This window comes from Pelophylax lessonae (genome assembly GCF_965119305.1).
Source record: "Pelophylax lessonae genome assembly, chromosome: 4".
NCBI lineage: Eukaryota > Metazoa > Chordata > Amphibia > Anura > Ranidae > Pelophylax > Pelophylax lessonae.
Genome location: NC_138771.1, coordinates 574,480,898 through 574,503,205, shown reverse-complemented (window position 1 = coordinate 574,503,205; position 22,308 = coordinate 574,480,898). Strand labels below are relative to the sequence as shown.

General features: G+C 40.7%; 1 protein-coding gene across 1 annotated transcript; it reads left to right on the top strand.

The window, feature by feature from the left end:
* Positions 1-13,858: 13,858 nt before the first annotated feature.
* On the top strand, positions 13,859-15,785 carry LOC309552791 (nodal homolog 2-A-like; the record flags this gene model as incomplete). Its single annotated transcript, XM_082253705.1, has 3 exons — positions 13,859-14,630; positions 15,511-15,545; positions 15,633-15,785. The coding sequence occupies 3 exons, from the start codon at positions 13,859-13,861 to the stop codon at positions 15,783-15,785; spliced, it is 960 nt and encodes a 319-aa protein (XP_082109831.1).
* Positions 15,786-22,308: the final 6,523 nt, after the last annotated feature.

Sequence of the window (22,308 nt, the reverse complement as noted above, 5' to 3'; positions counted from 1 at the left end):
AGTACAACCTGGTCAAAATAAAAAAAAGTTTCATTAGTATGTTTTATTCCATAAAAAATTAGCTGACATTCACAGCAGATTGATAACTACTATAGCCATTTTGAAATTCCAAATGACTTGTTGATCAAAGACAAAATATAAAAAAAAAAAAAAAAAAAATACAGTCTTATTTATTTGTGATAAATAATAATTGGTATAAGGGTCTGTCATATGTACTGTCAGTATTTCAAAATAAAATTTGATTAAAACCTTTGTGTTTCAAATGATATTTGCTACTGCTATAGGTTACTACACGTTACCTAGACAGGGCTTATTTCAGATTTGTCATCAGTAATCAAATCTATAAATAGATGCAAATATTTATCACATAGATGAGTTCAGTTAAACTATGCACTTACTTTTAGCAGGGAGACTCTGGACAGTGTCGGACTCTTCCAGGATTTGATTTTCAGGCCTGTGAAGATCTTTTTGTTCACCCATGAGGGTTTGATAAAGATGCATCATTGAAGGAGAACCCTTGAGCTTTGGAGAGTGGGTGTTTAATCCAGAAGATGGAAAGCTCAATTCCCCTGAGTTAAGTGGAAAAGAAGGTCTTCCCAGTGCCATGCAGATGGACAAAAAATATAAGACTGTCTTCAAGGTGAACTCTGAAGGCATCTTCTTCTCTGTCTCTTAATCAGCTCAGGAGATGTTGACTACTCAGAGGCTTTCCAAGACTAATGATAGTTTGAGGTCTCCCAAGTTTATATACTGATGAACCCCCTACACCTTTCATCTAGACGATCCACGCACATTAAAGAGTCAATCACTGCCTTGTTATCATGTCTTTGTTATGCTAATCATAGTAGCAGTGCATTAGTACAAACTATAAATAAAGATAAATCATAGATGAAATAAGCCAACTTCTTTTAAGTTTGATGTAAAATGTTAGTTTCACAGTAAACAAAATAAAAACATTTTTTATAGAGAGAGTAAAAAAAAAAAAAAAATCTAATCTAACTGGGTGGAAAAAAATGTTACAGCTAACCCTTCTTAGCCAAAATATTACATCCTTTGGTTTAATAAATACAGTGTTTAAATTATTATTATTATGAATTTATTATTATTTCTATTATTATTATTAGTAGTAGTAGCAGTAGTAGTAGTAGTAGAATCTTCATTGCTATTTGAATATACTATTGTTACATTATTATTATTATTATTATTTTTCACAATAAAATGGTTTATTGAAAGAATAAAATTACACTTGGCTTGAACAACAAAAATTATACAACCAGCAAATCGTGTAATATATATAGAAAACACTGTATAGTTTTAGTAAACATAGCTCAATGTGGAAGTGTATTACATTAACAAGATTTGTATCATAAAGCGTTATATAAGGGTATGTTGTACTACTTCCAATCTTAAAACCTGCAAGCTACTAACATGAAAACTCTTTAATACCGTGGTATTACTGAATTAGGCATACCCTTATATAACGCTTTATGATATTATTATACCTTTCATTATAATTATGTTATATTATTATTACCACTATTATTGGTTTTTAACTGTACCCCTTAGTTCTCACTGGCTGGTACTCTGAAATATCTCCTTCCCAGATTCTCCAGCTCAGAGGTGGAAAATCTGGGAGAGAAGGTGATGCGATTAGAGGAAGAAGACTTCTTTCTTCCCATATATCAGCACCAGTGTGTTTAAAGTTTATATAAATATATATATATATATATATATATATATATATATATATATATAGTATGTACTGTTTAAGTATTATTATTATTTTTATTATTATTTTTATTATCATCTGGTAATTGATGCTAGCTGCTGTGTTTACAATAGGTTTTGGAAGCACGGTTTTCTTAATTCTATTTTATATATATATATATATATATATATATATATATATATATAGTATTTATACAAAGAGATATAAAAGAGAAAAATATCTGCGCTCAGTCACAGGAATAAATGTTTCAGATAGGCTGCCAGCACCAATGGATATGACTGTAATCCAGAAGGCAAAAAAACAACAGCGGTGCACCCCTTTGTTGTTTTTTAAAAAAAGAGATATAACTGAGAGAAGTAAAGTCTCTATTTATTCTATCCTATATATATATATATATATATATATATATATATAAATGGTTATTATCTACATGTTCTCTTTTTATCTTTGGTTTCACTTTTTAAACTCTGCTTCACTGTAATCTCACAATATCTCACGAGATTATAAGCAGCCCACCTGCTTTTACACAGATCTCAGCCTCTGTTCTCCCTCTCAGAACAGAAGTTCTTGGCTTCATAAACAGGCTGCAGATGAGAGAATTATCCTCTGAGAACTGCCGAGAACTGAATTGAGAGAAATCTTCTCAGTTTAATAAACGTACACCTTTAGAACAAGAGTATTTTTTTTTCCAAGTCTATCCAAAGCAAAAAGTTTTGGTTTGGAGTTTGACTCTTTGTAAATGTTATATCTAGCCACCTGAACTTGTTCTTTTAAATTATCTAAACTTTTACATTCCCATTAACCTTCTTAGCGGTATTCCCGAGTGTGGCTCGGGGTTAAATTTCAGAGCCAAAAGCGGTAACCCCGAGCCATACTCGGGGTACTGCCAGAAGCATCGCTGGATCCTGTAAAAGAGGTTTCTTACCTTGCCACCGGGATCCAGCGATGTGTCTCGCGGCGGATCTTCCTCCCGATAGTCTCCGTGCCCCAACTTCCGTCTCCTGCGAGGTGACATTCGCAGGGGGGTGGAACCGGCAGCAAATTCAAATGTAAAAACACACCAAACACACTGATACCATCAGGGCAAGAACTGGGTATGAAAACCAGCCCTGGAAAAAATTACATACCAGCCCCATAGCATTGCGTCGTCACACCAGCACAACGTCATCAAGTATTCATATATGAAACATAATTTAACCACTTCTGGACTGGCCCTTTTTCCAACACGTTGTTTACAATTTCAAATCTTTTTTTTTTTTTTTGGCTTCAAAATTACTTAGAACCCCCAAACATTATAGATTTTCTTTTAGCAGAGACCCTAGAGAATAAAATCGCGATTGTTGCAATATTTATCACACTGAATTTGTGCAGCGGTCTCACAAACGCAATTTTTTTTGGAAAAAATTCACTTTTTTTAAATTAAAAAAATAAGAAAACAGTTAAGTTAGCCTAATTATTTTCCATAATGTGAAAGATAATGTTACGCCACAAGTAAAAAGATTCCCAACATTTCATGCTTCAAAATTGTACAAGCTCGTGGAATGGCGACAAACATTGGTACCTAAAAATCCCCATCGGCAACACTTTAAAAATTTCTAAAGGTTACCAGTTTAGAGTTACAGTTCCCCCTGATACAATGCTGTCCCCCCCACCCTAATACAATGTTGACTCCCACTCCCCCTGCCCCTAATACAATGCCTGTTCCCCCCCACCCCGGCCCCCTTTCCCTAATACAGAGCTGTTTGGGGGGGGGTCAGCATTGTATTAGGGGGAGGGGGTCGGGGGAACAGCATTGTATTAGAAGGGTCAGCATTGTATTAGGGGAGGGGGATCGGCATTGTATCAGGGGCCCTAATACAATTCTGATCCCCCTCCCCCTAATACAATGCAGTTCCCCCCCAGCCCCCTCCTCCTAATACAATGCTGACCCCCCTCCCCTAATAAAATGCTGACCCCCCCGGCCCTCTCCCCCTAATACAAGGCTAATCCCCCCATCCCCCTACTACAATGCTGATCCCCCTCCCCCTAATACAATTCTGTTCCCCCTAGCCCCCTCCCCCTAATACAATGCTGATCCCCCTAATACAATGCTGTTTCCCCCCAGGCCCCTCCTCCTAATACAATGCTGACCCCCCTCCCCATAATACAATGCTGTTCCCCCTAGCCCCCTCCCCCTAATACAATGCTGATCCCCCCTTTCCCTAAATTTTGGGGGGGGGGATCAGCATTGTATTAGGGGGAGGGGGCCAGGGGGAACAGCATTGTATTAGGGGCCCTAATGCAAGGCTAATCCCCCCATCCCCCTAATACAATGCTGCCCCCCCCAATAAAATGCTGAACCCCCACCCCTCCCCCTAATACAATGATGATCCCCCCTCCCCCTAATACAATGCTGACCCCCCTAAATTTAGGGGGAGGGGGATCATCATTGTATTAGGGGGAGGGGTGGGGGTTCAGCATTTTATTGGGGGGCAGCATTGTATCAAGGGGGAGGGGGGCGGATAAGCATTGTATAAGGGGCCCTAATACAGAACTGACAGCCAGCAGCCTGTGTATAGGGCCCAGGGCTGCCATTGGAGTTGATTTAGGAATGTGGCACCTAGGGGAGAGACAAAAAGTTGCTGCTGATCCCGGGACTTTGCTGTGGCCTGGGATACATGCTGGTAAACCCAGGGCACACTTGCTACAAAGTACTTTACAAATTTCTGTTGCATTGGAAGCCCCAAGGCAATGTTTTCTTTGAGCCCCGGTTCACACTTATGTGATGCGGGAAGGTTGCGAATTCGCAGCGTGTTCCCGCATTGCAAACGCACCCCCGGCAGTTCACACTGCCATATGCGATACGCTGGGGGTGTCAATGTAATCTTAACGACACCCCCAGTTTGATCGCATATCGCAGTGTGATCTTGCAGTTCGCACAGGATCGGATCGCACAAGTGTGAACCGCTGTGCGATCCGATCCTGATGCGGCTGCAAAAAAGGGTCCTGTGCGTGTTTGCTCCGGGTGCGGTGCGAATTTAGCCATACAAAGTGTATGGCTAAACTCGCACCGCACAGCCGATCGCATGTAATGAAGGAGCAGTGCGCTCCGACATTACATGCAAACGCCGCAGCCACGAGAGCCGGTTCACACTGATGCGTGTGCGGGGTTCGCATGTAATGTCGGAGCGCACTGCTCCTTCATCACATGCGATCGGCTGTGCGGTGCGAGTTTAGCCATACACTTTGTATGGCTAAATTCGCACTGCACCCGGAGAAAACACGCACAGGACCCTTTTTTGCAGCCGCATCAGGATCGGATCGCACAGCGGTTCACACTTGTGCGATCCGATCCTGTGCGAACTGCACGATCGCACTGCGATATGCGATCAAACTGGGGGTATCGTTAAGATTACATTGACACCCCCAGCGTATCGCATATGGCAGTGTGAACTGCCGGGGGTGCGTGTGCAATGCGGGAACAGGCTGCGAATTCGCAGCCTTCCCGCATCGCCTAAGTGTGACCCGGGGCTCAGTGTGAACCGCCTCTGAAAGACCATATGCCGTATGTGCTATTGCTACAGTGGGAGAAAAGTCAGAGTGTTCCCGGCTAGCCAGTCTTCCCTGGTTTCAGCTATAATGTGATCTAGTATTGCAGTCATCACCAGCTGCTGCAGGTGCTGAAAGCTGGCTTGAGACAGGGACCATTTTGCTGGCCACTGGGGGACCTCTTGAGACATGGATCAGTGGACACCAGTGCAGTGCTGTATTTTGGCCTAGGCCAACAAGGCCCAGGCCTAGGGCGGCACTTTGCAGGGGGGCAGCAAAAAGCCGCCCCCCTCCACCTGAGACTCTATTGGCCACTGATTGCTAGAGCTGCCTCTCTCATTCCCCCCTCTCTCTCACCCCCATCTCTCTCGCTCTCATCCCCCCACTCTCTCACACCCCCCTCCTCTCTCTCTCTCTCTCTCACCCCCCTCTCCGGCCACTGGTTGCTAGAGCCGCCTCTCTCATTTCCTCCTTTCTCTCACCCCCCTCACTTTTGCTCTCATCTCCTCTCTCTCACACCCCCCTCTCTCTCTCTCTCTCACACCCCCCTCTCTCTCACCCCTCCTCTCTCTCTCATTCCCCCTCTCTCTCTCTCATCCCCCCTCTCGCTCTTTCATCCCCCCTCTCGCTCTCGCATCCCCCTCCCTCTCTCATCCCCCCTCTTGCTTTCTCATCCCCCCTCTTGCTTTCTCATCCCCCCTCTTGCTTTCTCACCCCCCCTCTCTCTCTCACTCACCCCCCCCCCTCTCTCTCTCACTCACCCCCTCTCGTGAGATCTCAGAGGTTAAGGCTGGGACTTGTAGTCCTTCAATTTTGGAGGGAGCCACATCTGTTAAAAAAGGATTGGGGCAAATTTACATAGGAGGGGGAAGGGGGGGCGCTCAATTTTAGTCTTGCCTAGGGCAGCACAAAACCAAAATACACCACTGCACCAGTGGTGGGAGACCTTTGGTCACCATTTTGTTCATCTCATTGTATTAGGGGCCCTAATACAATGCTGACCCCCCCCAGCCAGTTTACTCTTACCTGGCTGAACAGGGCAACATAGGGCAGGATCTGCTTCGCTCACTTGTGTGTCTCAGACGACCTCCCGCTGCCGGCTGCTGTCCGTGTGGGAGGAAAGGGAGAGATGGATGGCGCGGCCCGTCATGCAGGAGAGGAGATCCGCCGCCGCGCAGCTGTCCGCCGGATATGACGTCATGCCGCTCACAGCGGCTGGTGTAGGCATTTGAAAAGAATCCGGCGGCGGCGCTCGAGTGCAGCGGGCCGGCAGCGGCAGGGCAGCGGCCGGGCAGCGGCCGTCCGTCCCTATCTCAAATCGGCCCCAGGGCCGACGGCCCACCGGGGAAATTCCCGCTATCCCGGTGGGCCAGTCCGGCCCTGGATACCATTCAAAATAAAAAAAAATCACATTAGTTTGCCCCCCAGTGCCCTTTCCTGCAGTTTTACTGTACTTTTTATGTAAATATATATATATATATATATATATATATATATATATATATACACAGTATATATATATATATATATATATATATATATATATATATATATATATATATATATATATATATATACGTATATATATATATACGTATATATACATATATATACGTAATGCTTGTGAATGAGCAGCCCAAACCAACTGTATACATTATATATATATATATATATATATATATATATATATACGTATATATATATATATATATATATATATATATATATAAAATATATGTATACATACATAAAATCCAAAAGAATCATACCGCCAGGGAGGTTAAAACATGTTAATTATGGCTATAATATTATATAATCATTTCTTTATTCAAATAAAGATGGATTATTACTAAGTACTTTATAGTGTACATATAAAAATACATAGCTATTAACTTATTTACTTGCGTACAAAGTTATTTATTGATAAATTTATAATAGCTGTGCATCAAAATGTTATTATTATTGGTAATGTTTAAATACATAGAGACAAAACAGTAAAAAAAAATAATATGCACCTGATTTGGTATTCAATACAATTTTATGCTTTCCATACTATCATTAGCTGGTATTGCCATCAAAAATACAGTTTCCTATATTCTTTATTTTAAAATGTTTTAATAGATTCTGCAAATCAGGGGTTACTTTGCAAAAAAGATCATACAACAACAACAAAGAAAAGTCATAAACAAATTTAAAATGGTAAAATTAAATTGGTATTGGCTTTCTATCTCAACATAATTTGTAGGTTTATAAATGCATTTTAATAAATACTATTTGGGGATGGTTAAAATGTATCTAAACTATTTTTAAAGTTAAAATTCATTCGTTTTACTCATTCCTGCAGCAAAATATCTGCAATACACAATGTTGGTATCGGATGTAAAGATCAAAGGTTTTATCTTATTTACATGAATTTTTTTCTACCTAAACTTCAAAAATATATAAATACACAAAACAAGCAGCATGTATTGGTTACTTTCTTTGATGTAATGGAAGACATAGGTGTCAATGTTTTCACTTCCATTAGCATTTCACTTTGTGGTATTAGATAAAGTGATACTAGGCTTCAGTATGTGATACCAGATCAAAGCCATTATTACAATGTATGTGAAGATTGAATGATTGATTGATTGTTTGATTGATTGATTGATTGATTATTAGCATACTTTTCATGGTTAGATTGCTCTGCATTTTTAAACAAACTGCACAGAAAACATTTTTAATGAATGGAAACACCTTTTTTTGGTTTACTATATTTATTTTTTTATATTCATTTCAACAAATTACATATTGTTTAAGTATAAGTATAGAATTAGTCAATATAATATTTGTCTTACATCCACATCCTACTAAGGATATAACATATAGACATGACTTTAATATATCTAATGTATAAATTAAACATACTTTTATGTATTTAAAATTATTGAATTGATTTAATTTTTTAAACTATTCTTTTCATATAACATTAAACACACACATATTTTATAGCTGCAGCTATAATTAATCAATTAAACATAGCCATATATTTTTTGTATTTTTACAAATGTTCTTAGACATATTTAAAAAAAAAAAAAAAGATAACATAGTGGAGGTAAAGTCATGTGATTATAGACACCATTTTATACACCATTTTTTTTTATACACCCGACTTTTACATATTTTTTACATATACTCTTATAGATGTAGCTCTACTACTTCTGCTAAATAAATGAAACATGGTCATATACGTTTTTTTAAATTAAGAAATATTCCAATTAAGAAGGTAGCATAGTGGTGGTGAATCCAGGTGATTATATACATAATTTTTTTTGCATTATTTATAAAGCTGTAAAACAACAACCTGCATATAATGCAATAATTGAATGTGACTGGGAAAGCAGCAAGTAAAATAAGATCATCAGTCATTAAATAGCATATATTCAGAAAATAAATTGGGAAAATAATGCCTCCGCGGTCTCTATAGAAGGAATACTTCAAGCATGCCACGTTGGAGTCTGTAAAGATGTTCATAGACATAAGATGACAGAGATAACTTAATGTTTATGGGACAGCAAATGTCAAACCAAAATAACTGGTCTTAAAAGTTAGAAAACATTGCCTTGCAACAGAAAAGCAGACAATGTAACTTCAGCCTAATTGTTCATATATGGTACATAAATATGCACAATATAAGTAGCTAGTGAGACATTAATAAATAATATGTAATATTATTTTTATTACTCTATTGATTTGAAAGAAATTGAAAATGTGAAGTATAGGTAAAACAATTTATGGAAATTTCCTATTTCTCCATTATTATAGTTATTTCCCCATAGCAAATAGGCATTTATGCCACACAGATCTTGTCAATTTTTTTGACAAGCCCCTTTTGGAAATATTATTCCCCACTTTACAATTCATACTACAAAGGATAAAATAACAGGGAAAGAAGCAGTCACAAATTATAAAATTAAATGAATATGTTTTTAAATTGCTTGAACAGAAACACAGTAATATTTGGCAAGAAAGTGGTGAAAAAATTACAACACATGGTTCGACACTATATAACCAGGCTTTAGGAAGTCTTTATCATAGTTATTTTATTTAATTAAACTTGAGAATTTATGTCTATTTGTAGCTTTAAGATACCTGTTCTATTGCTTTAGCTACTTCTGAATCTTATTGGGACATTCTCTATTTATAGTCAGATTTACATCATGAAGATTTCATATATCCTAAAGCAATGACATTTTTTACAAAAAATACAGTTCCTCTAAAAAAATGAATTGTGTGATTGCACCATCAATGTTAGCCTGTATTTTTCAGAAAATGTACATTGCACTGGAGAAAACTTAATGTACAAAAATATTTTGACAGAAAGAACACCTTTTTTAGCTATAGAAAATTAATGGCATGTAAAAAAAACAAAAACATATGAATTCGGTTTAAATAATAAAAAAATATATAATACTGTATGTTATAATTGTATATTCTTCTTATTATTATTATTTATATTTTAATATTATATTATTTTATAATATTACATAAATGTATTTGTGAATTTATAAAGTGTTCTCATAAAACTAAGTGGTATATTTATAAATAATAATAGTGGTATTAATAATAATATAACAAAATTATAATCATTGGTATAAAAATATAATAATATTATATTCAAATAGCAATGAAGATACTACTTCTTCCACTACTACTAATTATAAAATAATAAAAAATACATAATACTGTATGTTATAATTGTATATTCTTCTTCTTATTATTATTTATATTTTAATATTATATTACTTTATGATATTACATAAACGTATTTGTGAATTTAAAAAGTGTTCTCATAAAACTAAGTGGTATATTTATAAATAATAATAGTGGTATTAATAATAATAATAATATAACTAAATTAAAATTTATTGGTATAAAAATATAATAATATTATATTCAAATAGCAATGAAGATACTACTACTACCACTACTACTAATTATAAAATAATAATAATTAAAACACTGTATCTGATTAACCAAAGGATGTCATATTTCGGCTAAGAATGGTTAGCTGTAACATTTTTTCACCCAGTTAGATTAGATTTTATTTTTTTACTCTCTATCTATATAAATATAAATTTTATTTTGTTTACAGTGAAACTATCATTTTACATCAAACTTAAAAGAAGTTGGCTTATTTCATCTATGTTGTTTTATCTTTATTTATAGTTTGTACTGATGCACTGCTACTATGATTAGCATAATAATGACATGATAACAAGGCAGTGATTGACTCTTTAATGTGCATAGATCATCTGGGTGAAAGATGTAGGGGGGTTCATCAGTATATAAACTTGGGAGACCTCAAACTATCATCAGTCTTGGCAGACCTCTGAGAAGTCAACATCTCCTGAGCTGATTACAACAGAAAAGAAGATGCCTTCAGAGTTCACCTTGAAGACGGTCTTATATTTTTTGTCCATCTGCATGGCACTGGGAAGACCTCATTTTCCACTTAACTCTTCTGGATTAAACAGACACTCTTCAAAGCTCAAGGTTCCTCCTTATATGATGCATCTTTACCAAACCCTCATGGGTGAACAAAAAGACCTTCACAGGCCAGAAAATCAAATCCTGGAAGAGTCCGACACTGTTCAGAGCCTTCCTGCTAAAAGTAAGTACATAGTTTAACTTAACTCATCTATGTAATATATATTTTCATCTAATTATTGATTTTATTGCTGATGGCAAATCTGAAATAAGCTCTGTTTTGGCAACTGGTAGTAACCAATAAGATTCAAAACATCAACAACAGTAGCAAATATCATTTGAAATACAAACGTGTTAATCAGAGGCGTAACTAGAACTTTCAGGGCCCAGGTGCAAGAAATCATGAAGGCCCCCCCCCCCCAAAAAAAAACATGATTTTTACACTTTTTATTTTCACATTCTGCTATATAACATCCCCCCCAAAAAAAAAAAATTAAAAATCTAATTTTTCATCATTTTATGCCAATTTCTATTCTGCTACATATTTGTGTTTGAAAAAAAAAAATCGCACTAAGCGTATTTTAATTGGTTTGTGCAAAAGTTATTGCATCTACAAACTAGGGGAAAGATTTATGTAATTTTTTTTTTTACTAGTAATGGCGGCGATCTGCACTTTTTAGTGAGACTGTGACATTGTGGCGGACAGATCGGACCCCTGACTGACATTTTTGACACTTTTTGGGGGGACCAGTGTCATTACTACAGTAATCAGTGCTGAAAGTATGCACTGTTACTGTAATAATGACACTGGCAGGGAAGGGGATAACAGAGGGGTGATCAAGGGGTTAAATGTAAGCCTAGGGGAGTGTTTCTATCTGTGGGGGAGGGGCTTGTGAAATGATCATAGAGACCTGTGATTCTATATAGAAGGATCACAGGCGCTCTGTGATCATTTCAGGGAGAAGAACGGTCAGCTGTGTTTACAACATCCGACGTCCTTCTCTCTCAGCGGGGACCTATCACGGGTGGTCAGCGGCAATCACGGCTGCAGGCCCCCGTGAATTGGCATCCCCGCTCGCCCCTAGCACCAGGCGAGTGACTGACGTAGTATTACGTCGGTTTGCGCAGGAGGGGCTGCCTGCCACAGTAAAACTGCGGTGGGCGGTCCTTAAGTGGTTAATGTTATGTTATGTTTGATTTTCCACCTCAGGATCGGTAAAATATGACCTGGGGAATGGGACCAGTAATAGTGGCGGCGATGGTGGGGAGGGGGTGGGATCAGTGGCAGCGATGGGGAGGGGGGGATCAGTGATGGTGGTGAGGGGATCAGTGATGGTGGTGAGGGGATCAGTGATGGTGCTGAGGGGGGGATCAGTGATGGTGGTGAGGGGGGGATCAGTGATGGTGGGATCAGTGATGGTGGTGAGGGGGGGATCAGTGATGGTGGGATCAGTGATGGTGGGGGGATCAGTGATGGTGGGATCAGTGATGGTGGTGAGGGGGGGATCAGTGATGGTGGTGAGGGGGGGATCAGTGATGGTGGGATCAGTGATGGTGGTGAGGGGGGGATCAGTGATGGTGGTGAGGGGGGGATCAGTGATGGTGGGATCAGTGATGGTGGTGAGGGGGGGATCAGTGATGGTGGTGAGGGGGGGATCAGTGATGGTGGTGAGAGGGGGGATCAGTGATGGTGCTGAGGGGATCAGTGATGGTGCTGAGGGGATCAGTGATGGTGGTGAGGGGATCAGTGATGGTGCTGAGGGGATCAGTGATGGTGCTGAGGGGGGGATCAGTGATGGTGGTGAGGGGGGGATCAGTGATGGTGGGATCAGTGATGGTGGGGGGATCAGTGATGGTGGGATCAGTGATGGTGGTGAGGGGGGGATCAGTGATGGTGGGATCAGTGATGGTGGGGGGATCAGTGATGGTGGGATCAGTGATGGTGGTGAGGGGGGGATCAGTGATGGTGGGATCAGTGATGGTGGGGGGATCAGTGATGGTGGGATCAGTGATGGTGGTGAGGGGGGGATCAGTGATGGTGGTGAGGGGGGGATCAGTGGCGGCAATGGTGGGGAGGGGGGGATCAGTGATGGTGGTGAGGGGGGGATCGGTGATGGTGGTGAGGGGGCAATTGGTGATGGTGGTGAGGGGGGGGGACCAGTGATGGTGGTGAGGGGGGGGGGGAATCAGTGGTTAAGGAGGGGTGGGATTAGTGGTGGTGCCAACCTCCCCCACCTCTGCCTCTTACTGATCCCATCTCCACCCATCCCCTCCCCACACCAAGTATCTCTGTTGTAGAAGTGATGGGGGGGGGAATGGGATAGGGATGAAATCTGTAGTGTGGGATCAGTAAGAGGCAGCAATGGTGGTGGTTGAGATCAGTGGTGGAGGTTAGAAATTTGTCACTGACACTTACATGTCCTTCAGTCGATTCCCCTCATTCACTGGTCACGAAAAGTGCCTCCACAGTCCAGGGATCAGGGATGCATGTTGTGAATCACATGTGGAGGAGAGATCCACCCCCTTCTGGACGGCTGACTCTCCAGTGCCTGTGAAACTCCGCCTCTCTACTCCCTGCTCTCTACATGGATTGGCTGGCTGGCTCTCTCATTCATCACAGTAAGAGCTCAGCTCAGCCTCCTCCTGACAGCCCGGCCACAGCATTCCTACCCCCCCCCCGCGCGCGGCACAACTATATGACAGACTGATTCTGAGGAGGGAGGGAGGCTCTCACTCGCACATCCAGAACTGGCAGGTGCCGGCGGGCCCCCCACGGTAGAAGAGCGGAGGCCGGCGGGCCCCCCCACAGTGGCGGAACTCCAGGGCCCGGTCGCAAGCGCGACCGCTGCGACTCTGATAGTTCCGCTACTGGTGTTAATCTGATTTTAATTTGAAATACTGACAGCACATATGTCAGACCCTTGAACAAATTGTTATTTATCACAAATAAATAAGACTAGTTTAGTATTTTCTATATTTTGTCTTTAAGCTTACATTATTATCTTAATTCATGAATAGTCATTTGGAATTTCAAAATGTCTTTAGTAGTTTTCTATCTGCTGTGAATGTCAACTATTTTTTCTGGAATAAAACATACTAATGAAACTTTTTTTATTTCTCCCAGGTTATACTATGAAAGATAATTGCTGGTCAGTGAGTTTTGACCTCACACCTATCTCCATAGGGGATGATCTAAAGTTGGTTGAGCTTCGAGTTCTTCTCCCATCATTTGAAACCCCCACCACAATCACTATGGAGATCTTCCACAGTGAAAATGGACAGGATAGAGTCTTCTTGGGGTCAATCATGAAAAGCATGCCAGTGAGTCACCATTCTGCCTGGAAAAGCTTCAATGTGACTGATCTGATGGTACAGTATCTTCACCATGGCCATAAAATTGCCAATTCTAAAGACAGGCATGCTATAGAAAATGCTCACAACGCTGCAGTATCTCATTCTGAAAATCCCAAGAAGCTAATTAACGACGAAGTCCCTCTTCAGAAGACATCCACAAATCAAGCAATCATTGTATTTTTTAGTAAGGACAAGCCATTTTCCAAGCCAGAGTCTCCAGGCTTGATCGAGAAATTGTCAGAAAGCTCTCCAAAGATGGCTGGGTTCCGGAGACAAAGACGAAACAGAAACAGGCAAATAATTACTCCACCCATTACTCATTCCATGCCAGAAGAAGAGCAAGGACCTTTATGTAGAAAGGTTGACATGATGGTAGAGTTCAAGGAGCTTGGATGGGACAACTGGGTTATCTATCCCAAAAGATACAATGCCTACCGGTGCGAAGGAAGCTGCCATACCCCACTAAAGGGCACCACCAAGACAACAAACTATAACTACGTGAAGGTGAGAAAAGTTTTCATTGCTACCTCCTATTCCCACCGAAAAATATGTTTTTTTTTTTTTTTTCATTTAAGGGAAACTGCATTTTTAGTTGTATTATATATACATGTGCATCTTATCAGCATTTCAATAATATAATACTAATCAAATGAATATTAATGTTTTGTGTATAACTTTGAAATATTTACTGTATGAGCATTGAGGAACACCTATTTGCTTATTGGCTTCTGAGGCACAGACCTAATGTTAAAATTCTTTATTTGTCCTGGGTCAGTGAGACATAAATTATGGAAACCAAAGCATTAGGATTACAGCCAAAGATGTATCATTCTCAGAAATAGAGGTTAGCAATGACAGACTATTTACTTCTCTCAGTCTAACTTGTTGCAGGAGAAATTTGCTGACCTCCTGAAAATGCTAGCTACCTGGCTTTGTGTCTTTTCTATACTTTCCAACTTACTTACCCAACAATTACTGAGCCAGTGAAATCAGAACATCTGATCTGCAACTTGCCCCTGGTTAGTCAATAACAAACCAGTGAAGCCAAAAAATCTGTGGGGTTGATTTACTAAAACTGGAAAGTGCAAAATCTGGTGCAGCTTCTGTTTTTTTCTTTATCAAAGCTTAATTGAACAAACTGAAGTTAGAAGCTGATTAGCTACCATACACAGCTGCACCAGATTTTGCACTCTCTAGTTTTAGTAAATCAACCCCACTATGTCATCCAGATTATTAGACTTTTCAAAAGGGGATCAGTCATAGAAGTGTAGATATGTCTCTGATGACAGGTCTCCTTTACAGCTGACCACCAGAGGGTGCACATACAAATCTGTATATGAAATACAATCATATATTATAAAACAGCAGGTGAGTTAAATAGCCAATTACATATTATATGTGTATACGCATACTATCTTTGTATACTATAGGTTTAACATTTTGCATTAAAACTATCTGTTTTTCTGTAATTCATTTTATGAATACTGTTTAATGACCTAAGCAAAGTTGCTAAACCCAATTACTAAATGTCTGAATGTTCTATTTTTTATAGAGTTTAATCAATCTAAAGGAATGGGAGATAACAGAATGTTCTTCATGTGTGCCACTGAAGATGCAGCCATTGCCCATGCTATTCCATGAAGAATCCAACCTTGTTTTAAGACACCACGAGGACATGATCATTGAAGAATGTGGAGCCCTTTGAAGAGAAGAATGCCAATTGTTAAGAGTTTGGGACTTTGTCCTATTATTGGAGTACAAGAGACTATAATTTGAGATTTGAGATGCATGCATAATAGATTATAATACAGTTATTATGTAGTTCCTCATGTTGAGGTATGTTTCTGTACTCTTTTATTGTTATTTTATTTAATTTTTATGCAATAAACTCTCTAAAAACAATACTACATTTTATTGCTTTATTTCTCTTTGTAATTCTCAGTTTGGTAGCTTTGGGGGAGCAAGTTTTGCTACTGTCTAGTTAAGTCATTTTACTTTATGTACAAGTGAAAAAGTAACAAAGATCAGGTCATCTGTTACAATCCATTCCCTGTTACTCTGGGTTTATTTGTATGGGGAAGGTTTACAAAATTCATCTATGGGCAGTTTTAGTGTATTTTTAGCCACATGCCACCCTTTCCATTTTTGTAGCTCCCTAGCACCAGAATGAGACTAAGGAGCACCCTTTGGGAGGTTCCTATTCCATGCTCATAGTTGAGGTAGGTCCCAATGCATCTAGAAGTCCTACAGTGTAAAGTTAGGCATTTAGCATAATTTCTTTACTAATTGGCAAAGAAGACAGCAAAAGCTTAAAGTACAACTAAACTTTTCTCTTTTTAATCGCTATTTGGAATTAAAAATGTGCATGCTTGCAAAATTGTTGCTGGGGTGGGGGGGGGGGGGGGTGGGGGGATCTTTTGTTGTGGGTGGTCTATTTTTGCTGGGGAAGTCTATTGTTGGTGGTTGGGGATTTATTGTTGCTGGGTGGGTCTTATGTTGCTGGGGGGATCTACTTTTGAGGAGGAATCCAAATTCCGTAAACATTACTTAACACAACAAAATTATATCTGGTTCTGTAATCTCCAAAAGGGGCGATACTGGGAGTTGGGTAGGGGTTAGAATCAAGGGACTGTGGTCAGAGGTGGGTAGGGGATGGAGAAAAGGGGTGACTCAGAAAGGTGGAGTACCCAGATAGCAAGGATAACTTACTACAAATTTCTGGCACGTATACTTGCAGAGCACTTGAAGCACAAGTTCCAGTTGATACTTTTGAATTTGTAGCAAATTTGTGCGACAAGTCTCTGGCAAGAGCAAAGTTGCAGTTGTGAGTCTACAGTAAGAGCTCTGCAAGTCACAGTGACCCCCTGTGGTGGGATGACTATCGCATAACATAACTGAACCAGAACTTGCAGAATGTTTGTAAAGAAAGTTCATCTGGAGTCATGCAATACAGACTTGCTGCAACTGTGCAACAAACTTTTGAAGCCTGGCAAGTCTAGCAATAGCTTAGCAAGTCATTTTTCAAACTTTGAGCAGAATTGGTTGCTATCTGCGTACCTGCAACTATTCTCTGAGGAAAAAAAAATCTCTGCTCCCTTGTTTATTTTTTCAACAGTTGTAACATCTTGGTTTTCTATGCTTTTCTGAGCTGCAGTGCCTAGAACAGAAATACATTTTTAAAAAAAGGAAAGCAGTGCCTTATAAAAACACAAGGCACCACCCGCTGAAAACTGCCCAGCACAAACATGGAAAATGCAACGTGTCCTGTATGGCAAGTGTGAGCCAGCATTTAAGAATATAGACCTTGTCCCACCTCTTCCTGAGTATGTTAGAGTCCCTTTCACACGGGCACCTCCGTTTTGCAGAATCCGCTTGCTCAGCGAAGGATCGCTCCGCTGATCCCCACTGAGCAGGTGGATGACAGGTCCTTCTCCGCTGACTGTGCAGAGTGGAGGCAGACACAGTCCCGCTCTGCTTCATGGGGGAAATCAGGTGAAAACGGACTGCTAGTCCATTTTTTTCTGATCCTATCCGATCCGCCAGATGGATGGACAAAAAGATCACCATCCGCTTGGATTTTGCGGGTAGGATTGGATCGGATAGCGGCAGATGTCAGCGGACATGTGTCTGCTGACATCCCCCGCTCCATAGGGGAGGGTGCAAGGTCCGATCAGGTCTGCCTGAAAAACTGACAGGCGGACCAGATCAGACAGCCCGTGTGAAAGGGACCTTAAGCCTCGTACACACGATTAGATTATTGGACTCATTTTTGTCCATCTTTTGTTGCATGCTAGTCTCATATCAAAAGTGAAGAGGTTACCTAACATATGAAAACTCTCGTACAACAGAATTCAACTTCAGTGAAGTAAGGTCATGTGTTCAATTGTTTCGTATGTGTTCTTTTGTTTTTAGGCATGCATAGTCTTGCTTTTACAATTTTTTTCAGATAAAATCTGTACTGATTAAACGAAAATCGGTTGTTGTGTTCACGTACAATAAAAATTTTATACCTGCACATCCAGTTTTTGTCATCTGAAAATTCGAAATCGGCTGTCGAAAGCACCATACTAACTATCCGAAAATAGGCAAATCGTTTTACTTCACTTTAAGAAGGGGGAGAGAACTTTGCTGCACAGGTACTGCAGGTAGACAGAGCTCAGAGCAGAATTAACAGAAAACATTTCTGCAAGATGGTGGGTCTTTGATACAGCCTTAGGAAAGAATATTTTGCAGACATGCATGCATGCATGCACAATTCAAGCTATTTTTTAAGGGATTCCATGAACAAAAGTAACGTTTAGTTCTGTTTTAAGCAATTCTTTATATATAGAGTAGATGGAATAGATAGACAATAGATATAGTAAAATATGAAAATGTTTTATTGTTACAAATGTTAAAACACTCTATTCATTTAGAACACCAAATATAAAGTAATCAATGTATTAGTCACAAGTCACAATGAAAGGCGCTGTTTGCTATAGATGGTAGAGCAATAAAAAGTGACCATTGCCCTAAATGAACCACAAACTAATGCAGATTGTCATCTCTCCCTATCCTGTGCCTACAGCAGCTTTTAGTACAATCATACTATGGGGTTGATTTACTAGGGGCAAATACACTGTTCACTTTAGAAGGAAGTTTGCCCCAGAGCTTAGGAAATGTGGCGAAATTTCACTGTGGAAAGAATACCCAATCACTTTCAAGGATTCATTATGGTGCCTTTAGGGAAATAAACCCCTATGCCCTGTCCCTTTGGCAGCATATGATATCAGTACAATAATTAATAAATTATTAGTAAATAGGGATGTACAACATCCTCTCAGGACATGCCCCATGACACAGATCTGTACTCACTGTATGCAGAATCAGATCCTTTCCAGCGTCTTCCTTCCTGGATTCGGCTCCTCTCTGACTCTCATGCCCTAGGGTCGACCAACTGAGGCCACATGGCAACTTCTACAGAGTAGGGGCAGCCACCCCCTCCCTCCAGGGACTCCATTCTCCAGCTAAAAGACCCCAATCACATTTGCCTTTGGCATTTATACAGTATCAAAGCATGCACCAAGGCACTTTCCTCTGCCAATCACCAGTGCTGTACTAAATGCCTGTGCACTCATTTATCAGGTTTTTTCCCACTATCCAATATACCTCCCTATTGGACCAGTGTGAAATGCTTCAGACAAACTGAGCTGCACCTGAGCACCATGAGCAGACCTCACTAGCAGATCCTGCTCTCTGGTAGGCAGAGAACAATATAGATTTACCTGGCAATCTGTCTGGTAAGAAGAAAAGATCCAAAGCAATAGCACCTACCTAAGAGGGTGCTACACCCGCATTTGATCATTTGGGCCATGTCACATTAGCGATTCTGTCACTGGCAGCCACAGAATCACCAAGCAGTACACTTGTTTGGTTCTACAGTGTAACACCTGGTTGAAAGGCTGCAGAATCCTTTTTGACAAGGAGGAGGCAGCAATAAAGCTATACCTTGCTCATTTGGACAGCGAGGATGCAATGCCAAGGGAGCAGGTGAGTATTCTCCTTGGCCTTCTTAGTGATCTGTCACTAGTGGATTACCAGTGCAACCAGCATCAGGATCACTATAGTGTTACATGAGCCTTGGAGAAAGTAATGATCAAAATCTAGAACCACCTGTAGCATGATTTTGCACCTCCCCTATGGAGCTGCAGATGTCAGCAGACACATGTCTGCTGACTCCTGCCGCTATCCAATCTGATCCTGCCCGCAAAATCCAGACGGATGGTGGCCCTCTTTTCCATCTGTCTGGTGGATCGGGTAAAAATGGACTGGCTTTTCACCTGATTTTTCCATAGAGGGGAGCAGGACTGTGTCCGTGTCTGCTCTGCATAGTGAGTGGAGATGGACCTGTCATCTGTCTGCTCAGCGGGGATCAGCGGAGCGCTCACACAGCCTGAGTCTGCGAACCCGGAAGGAAGACGGGTGAAGATGGAAGCTGTATCAGTGGTGACCGCTCGCAGCTGGAAGGGCTTCCTTCTAAGGTAAGTTTTACATAATGTGCTAGTATGTGATGCATACTAGCACTTAATGGCTTTACATTTCAGGTTAAAAAAAAATAAAAAAATCGGTGGTTTACTACCACTTTAACAGGAAGTCAGATCACAGCAGCGAAGGAAAAGGGGATTTTGAGGAGGCTGAGAGCAATAGAATGTATTTGGTTTTTTTATTAAAGCAATATTAAACCCAAAAATGTAATACAATATCTCACAAAAGTAAGTACACCCCTCAACCTTTTGTAAATATTTTATTATATCTTTTCATGTGACAACACTGAAGAAATGACACTTTGCTGCAATATAAAGTAGTGAGTAGTGTTGAGCGAACACGGACTGTATTATTCGTGTTCGTACCGAATAATTGGATTTTTTGTACCCGAACACGGACACGGACACTTTACTGTATGTTCGGGTAAAAATCCGTGTTCGGTCGTTTTATTTCCGGGTTTTGCATGCTTTGGCGCTCTTTTCATGGCGGGCTTTCAACAGCCAATCAACAATCGTTTAACTGGTGTGCCTTAAGCCATCCCAGCCATGCCTGCAAATGTCTCAGTAGCTGTGATTGGCCGTCTGAAGCATGTGACCAAGTCTTTATAAGTTCGAGGCAGCCGCAGCGGCGTCATTATGCTGCTTAGATTCAGGGACAGAGCACACATCAACGTGCTGGCTGCTGATTAGGGAAAGATAGGCAGGAAAAAACCATTTGTGTCTGGATAGAATTGAGGGACAGGTCGGAGTGTTTAGGCAGGGCGAGTTGTAGGCATTTTAGGGATAGAGTCTGCTGAATTATAGGGTCAGTGTCTTCTACAAACTACAATCGATATTGCTGTGTGGGGGGTGGGGTGAATCTGCACTCAATCCTGATCTACGATCTCTTCTCAATCCTGTTAGGGACAGAGTCTGCTGAATTTTAGGGAAACTGTGTTCTACAAACTACAATCGATATTGCTGTGTGGTGTGGGATTGGAGATAGGCAGGTGTCAGTGATCCACATCCATTTTTCTGTGTGTGAGCTGCAGTGAACACAATCTTTTTGGGCTGCAGTGAACACAATCTTTTTGGGCTGCAGTGAACACAATCTTTTTGGGCTGCAGTGAACACAATCTTTTTGGGCTGCAGTGAACACAATCTTTTTGGGCTGCAGTGAACACAATCTTTTTGGGGTGCAGTGAACAAAATCTTTTTGGGGTGCAGTGAACACAATCCTTTTTGGTGTGCAGTGAACACAATCTTTGTGGGGTGCAGTGAACAAAATCCTTTGTGGGGTGCAGTGAACACAATCTTTTTGGGGTGCAGTGAACAAAATCCTTTTTGGGATGCAGTGAACAACATCCTTTTTGGGGTGCAGTGAACACAATCTTTTTGGGGTGCAGTGAACAAAATCCTTTGTGGGGTGCAGTGAACACAATCTTTTTGGGGTGGAGTGAACAACATCCTTTTTGGGGTGCAGTGAACAAAATCCTTTTTGGGGTGCAGTGAACAAAATCATTTTTGGGGTGCAGTGAACACAATCTTTTTGGGGTGCAGTGAACACAATCTTTGTGGGGTGCAGTGAACACAATCTTTTTGGGGTGGAGTGAACAACATCCTTTTTGGGGTGCAGTGAACAACATCCTTTTTGGGGTGCAGTGAACACAATCTTTTTGGGGTGCAGTGAACACAATCTTTGTGGGGTACAGTGAACAGAATCTTTGTGGGGTGCAGTGAACACAATCTTTGGGGGGTACAGTGAACACAATCTTTGTGAGGTGCAGTGAACACAATCTTTGTGGGGTGCAGTGAACACAATCATTGTGGGGTGCAGTGAACTCAATCTTTGTGGGGTACAGTGAACACAATCTCATACTTCTGAAGGTTTGAGGGTGCTGCCTGTTCCATACTCCCCCTACTCCTCATCTAGCCTTTTAGGGGTACAAACAATAGTAATTGGGGCCTAGTGTGGTTGTGTACGTGTGATATACATACACTTTTTTGGGATCATATTTTCTATTCCGCTATTTAATCAAAAACCTTTGGGGATCAGTTAAATTGGGGGATAGTCTGTGTTGGTACGTGTGAGAGAGATCCACCTTTCCAAGTTGTTGGGGTTCATCTCATACTTCTGAAGGTTTGAGGGTGCTGCCTGTTCCATACTCCCCCTACTCCTAGCCTTTTAGGGGTACAAACAATAGTAATTGGGGCCTAGTGTGGTTG